Raw genomic sequence first — 5,057 nt, forward strand, 5'->3', positions numbered from 1 at the left:
CAAGTAAGTTTCGCGGATATAACTTTAGTAACTCGCTTACATCTTATATTATCAACCGCGTTGTTTATTCCCCTGATCATGAATTAACTGTCACTTTCGTTTAATTGAAATTAGGGTGATGATTGGCTACTTGATTAAATAAATGTAGACACTCTCACATGGAACATCAATACCCAGGCTGTAGTTGAATTTGAAACCTCAATAGTGAGTTGGAAAGTCAACAGTACCCAGGCTGTAGTTGAATTTGAAACCTCAGTAGTGAGTTGGAAAGCCAACAGCTAAATATACTTCTCCATTGAGTATGACTAATACAGAAGGGATGATAATGAGAAGCAAGCTGCCCAAAAAGAAGTGAAGGAGATAAGAATATAAACTTCCTAAAAGTGAGTGGTAGAAAATAGGACAAAAGTTCAATAAGTATATGGGAGGGAGCTAAGAGGAAGCAAATCTTTATATGAGAATCGAGATGAGAAAAAAATATTTCCAAGTAGATGGAAGATACTGAAAGGAGTAACTTCCAGAAGGATGACAGAAAGGGACAGAAGGAAACCAATCCACCAAGGAGGAGGAGGGAGATAGGAAGTACTGATTTCATAAAGAAGAAGGAACAGGGGCAGGAGGAAGGGAATTCACTGAGGAGAAGAAAGGGAGATAAGAGCAAGAAAACATAAAATTAATCACTTACCTCAACAGGTTGTTATTCGCGCTTGGCTTAATTAAAGAAAACCTCATGCTATTACTATGGTGTCTCTGTATGGTGTTTGTGATATTGTGACAAATTTTAAACCAGATTCGTATACAGTTCTCTTGCTTCTCCTTATGAAGCCAACACAATCTCTAGAACAAAATTTGAAATAATGCAAAAGCTGAATAGGAAACATAAAATAAAGCACACTAGTAAATCAAGTTCTGTACATTGTTTAAATATAATTTGTTACAATTAATATAGCAGATGTTAGGAGAATTTTCATACTGAAATAACATTCTTTGTTAACTGAGAAAGTTGACTGGTGTCTATTGAGTTCCAACGTTCCAAATTTCAGATGTGATTGAGTTCGAATTTTCTAAAGTCAACATTGTGCACAGATAGGCTAATCGGGATTCGTACCCGTTCAACCGTAGGAGTAGAACAAAATAATGACAACTAGGAATATACGTCTGAGACAGGCACGTAGCCTACGAGGGTGCTCTGGGGGCTGAAGTCCCCCCGAAATCCTACAAATATCGATTTTAAATAGTGTTTAGGGGTATTTATTTACTTCCTTTGCAGGATTAAACATCTTGTATAATAAGTTGCAAATTACTAAGAAATTCATCATCAGCCGGCCTCCGTGGCGGAGTTTTATTTATTTATTTATTTATTTATTTGAGAAATCCTGAATACAGAGCAAATCCATGTTATATCAGGATATCAACAGCGAGAAAAATAGAAATTAACAAATGAGAAGCACGCACACATAAGTAACAAGAATAATACAATAAAAATAATAAAAATTAAACAATAATAATAAAACAATAACAAGGGTATAACAAATATTAATTTCTCTTCAGCTCCTTGATGCACGCATTTCTGAAAGCCTGCTTAGATAGATGGAAGCCTGGAGGATCAACTAGTGTATTGTACCTTGTTTGTAGCCTATAGAGCAATGACCTTTGTTCTAGGGATAGCCTTGAGGCTTTTGTGTAAAATAAGTTGTTGCATTTGCTGTTGGTACGTGGGATCCGGATGTGAAGATGTGGCAAGAGTTCGTTAGTGAAAAGTTGTCCATTCATGATTTTGAAAAGAAATGTTAGATCTGAAACTTGACGGCGAAGGGAAGGATCGTGAATTTGAAGAGTGGATAGAATTTCATGTTTGGAAAAGTTTGCAAGGGCTGGGCATCTATGTTTGACTATTCTGATAAAGAAATTTACCACTTTGTTTGTTCTCTTTATATTGCTATCACAGGCCATTGACCAAATACAGGAACCATATTCAAGAATAGGTACGACGCACGATGTAAAGTAGGTTTTGAGGGCAGAAACATGTGTGATATCTGTAAATCTGTAAATTAGCCCAAGGGTTTTCATGGCTCTCGAAGTTATGTAATCTATGTGGTGGATGAAAGTGAGTTTGCTGTCGAAAATGACTCCAAGATCTTTGTGCTGTTGTACGAACGGGATGATTTTGTTGCATAATCTATAGGATGGTGCTGTAAAATTGGATTTGAGGGTAAACCTCATAAAAACGGATTTTTCGGGATTTATTTTCAGATTCCAGTCTTGGCACCAGCGTTCAATGTGTGTGAGATTGTCTTGCAAGGAACAAGTGTCTTCAACTGAAGCGATGTTTCTAAATAACTTACAGTCATCAGCATACAATAAAATTGAGCATTCTGGAGAAATATATTCATGAATATCGTCCATGAAAAGAGTGAAACACAGGGGCCCTAGAGAACTTCCTTGAGGCACACCGGAAACTACAGGGAGCCATGACGAAGAGCAACCAGATATGATAACCCTTTGCTTTCTATTGTGCAAGTAAGATGAGAGTAATTTAAGAAGAGGTCCGTGAATGTTGAATCTGTTTGAAAGTTTATGGATGAGTTTTGTATGAGGGACAGAGTCAAACGCTTTAGAAAAATCTAAGTAAACGACATCCATGTCTTGCTTGGCACTCAGGCAGTTAACAGCGTTGGTGAGCAAACAAGCAAGGTTTGTGTCACATGAAGCATGAGGAAGAAAACCGTGTTGAGTGGGAGAGAGGAACGGAGTAGCATGCGCAAGGATACGATTGGAAATTATTTTTTCGGCTAGTAGTGCAAGTGCAGGAAGTAAGGAAATCGGACGATAAGAAGTAACGTGAGTTTTGTTTCCGTGTTTGAGTATAGGAACTATATTTGCTTGCTTCCATGCAAGAGGAAATACACCATCGGAAAAACATTTGTTAAAGATTATGCTGATTGGTTTGGATAGAATATGGGCTAATCGTTGTAGAAATATGCCAGGGATATCATTAGGAGCGTTAGCTTTAGAACATGAAAGAGATTTTAATAATTCGTGGACTTCATTTCAGTTAGTTGAGATTTGAGAGAGTGTGTAAGGAGTGATGGGCTTGACTTCTGGCAGTGCAGTAGCGGTATTATTTGTAAAGTTGCTGTGAAAATACGAGTTAAAAAGTGATGTGCGCTCCTTCTTTGTAGCAGACTTACCGTTCCAGGAGACTTGAACGGGAATACGGTCGTGTTGTCGGCGTGAGTTAATTAGCTTCCAGAACATTTTGGGGTTTTTAGCAGCACTTTCCGTCACAGTTTGAATGTAATTATTATAGTCTCTTTGCATTAAGTTTTTGCTATGTTTTCTTAATTGAGTAAAAGTGTTCCGTGTATGAACGTTTGGAACTTGTTTCCACAGGATCCACGCATTCTTTTTGTTCTTTAGCGTAAGTTTCGTCTCTTCACTATACCACGATGGGAATCGGGATGTTTTTGTTTTCCTTAGGGGCACGTGATCTTTAATTATGGCTTGCACACAGTCCACAAGGAAATCCACTGCTTCTTCCGCTGGGAGGGGGTCCATCATTGTCAACGGTACAAGGCTAGTGACAAGAGAAAGCTGCTCCCAGTTGACTCTTTTCCAGTTGTAGACAGGTCTGGAGGAGGGGGAGGGCCTGGGGGCTTTTCCAGGGACTCGGATTTCGGCATGGATGGGGGTGTGGTCCGAGGCGATGAATTGCTCAACGGGAGTGGCCTTGACCTTTGTGTACGAAGACAGCAACAGGTCGAGAGTTTCTGTGCGTCTTGTGGGGATGTCTACAAACTGATGAAGTCCAATCGCTTTGATATAATGATCAGAAAACCACCTGTCATCATTGTCTGTGCAGACGCCAGAGTTCGACGATGACCATTTTATGTGAAGGTTGAAATCGCCCATAAGAATGATGTCAGTTTCCTTCATAGCATTCAGCACAGTATCTAATAATGCTGACAAGGTTGTAGTTCCAGATTTTGGGGGTCTATAAAAACAGCCGATTAAAAGTTTTTGTGAGCCTATATTTACCTGAGTCCATATTAATTCGCTTGACGTTTCCAGATCCAGACGTCTGATGCAGGGCCACTTGTTGTTTACGAGTAACATAACTCCGCCTCCACGTGAACCTCTATCGTTGCGGAATACCTGAAAGTCCTTCAGGGGTATTTCACTATCGCCGATCGTTTCATTAAACCACACTTCACTGAAACCAATCACGTCGTATTCGTGAAATTCACTACAGAACATTTCCAAAGTCGATAACTTTTTGGTTAGACTTTGCACATTTTGGTAGTATATACGGAAACCACATTGTTCACGGGAAACCGCCTGGGGACCAGGGTTCACATGAATGTCGCCTGCCAGCAGGAGGGAGAACGCCGCGACCAAGAGGCAGTGCTGAGTCGAGCCACGCGGCTGGCAGGAACGTGAAGCGTTGTTCTTGCGGCTTCCAGAAGCTGTCCACACGAGACTTCGATCCGAGCTCATGGCCGAGAAAGAAAATCGCCTGTAACTAAGCGACCAGTCCTCCACACACTTGCAGTTGTCCAGCATTTCTTCTCTTGCAGTACTTCGAGTCCACATCACAAGTAAAACAAGCACAACAGCACCCAAGCAACCGGAAAACAGTTGAAATTTCGGAGCACTAAATGCGCGTGCATCAGGCTTCGGCGCCATCTTGTTATGTTTGCACATCGCGCTACGACATTAGGGGTCAAGAATTCGAATCCCGACATGGGCATGGATGTTTGTGAGTGTCCATTCATCAATTTCATCATATCATCACTCATTTCCATCTTCGCAAATTAGGAAAAAGTTGCACAAAAAGCAAAGTAAAATAGAGCAATCATAAAGGTTTCTACCTCTCATATTTTTGCTTTTAGATTGCAGCTCCTGGAATTTCGGTAGTCTTTGTAGTTTATTTCCACTCCCCTTTCACCAACCTTTCTTTCGCGTTGTTGCAGGGAAAGATAGTTTAGAACTAGAGCAAAAGGCTACCACGCCAGAGAGAAAGAACAGGGGGAATAAGCCAGCCCCGTCCTTACTCC

At 40.5% G+C, this 5,057-nt stretch overlaps 1 protein-coding gene across 1 annotated transcript; it reads right to left on the reverse strand.

Annotated features, from left to right (window-relative positions):
• Window positions 1-3,051: 3,051 nt before the first annotated feature.
• On the reverse strand, window positions 3,052-4,686 carry LOC145980195 (uncharacterized). Its single transcript, XM_083113224.1, has one exon. It carries the CDS (start codon window positions 4,684-4,686, stop codon window positions 3,052-3,054), a length of 1,635 nt encoding a protein of 544 aa, XP_082969350.1.
• Between the last annotated feature and the right edge of the window lie 371 nt (window positions 4,687-5,057).

This window comes from Lepisma saccharinum, chromosome 27, assembly GCF_977018435.1.
Source record: "Lepisma saccharinum chromosome 27, izLepSacc3.1, whole genome shotgun sequence".
NCBI classification, from domain to species: domain Eukaryota; kingdom Metazoa; phylum Arthropoda; class Insecta; order Zygentoma; family Lepismatidae; genus Lepisma; species Lepisma saccharinum.

Coding starts and splice junctions, on each gene's coding strand:
- LOC145980195 (XM_083113224.1), bottom strand. CDS start 4,686: ATGGCGCCGAAGCCTGATGCACGCGCATTTAGTGCTCCGAAATTTCAA.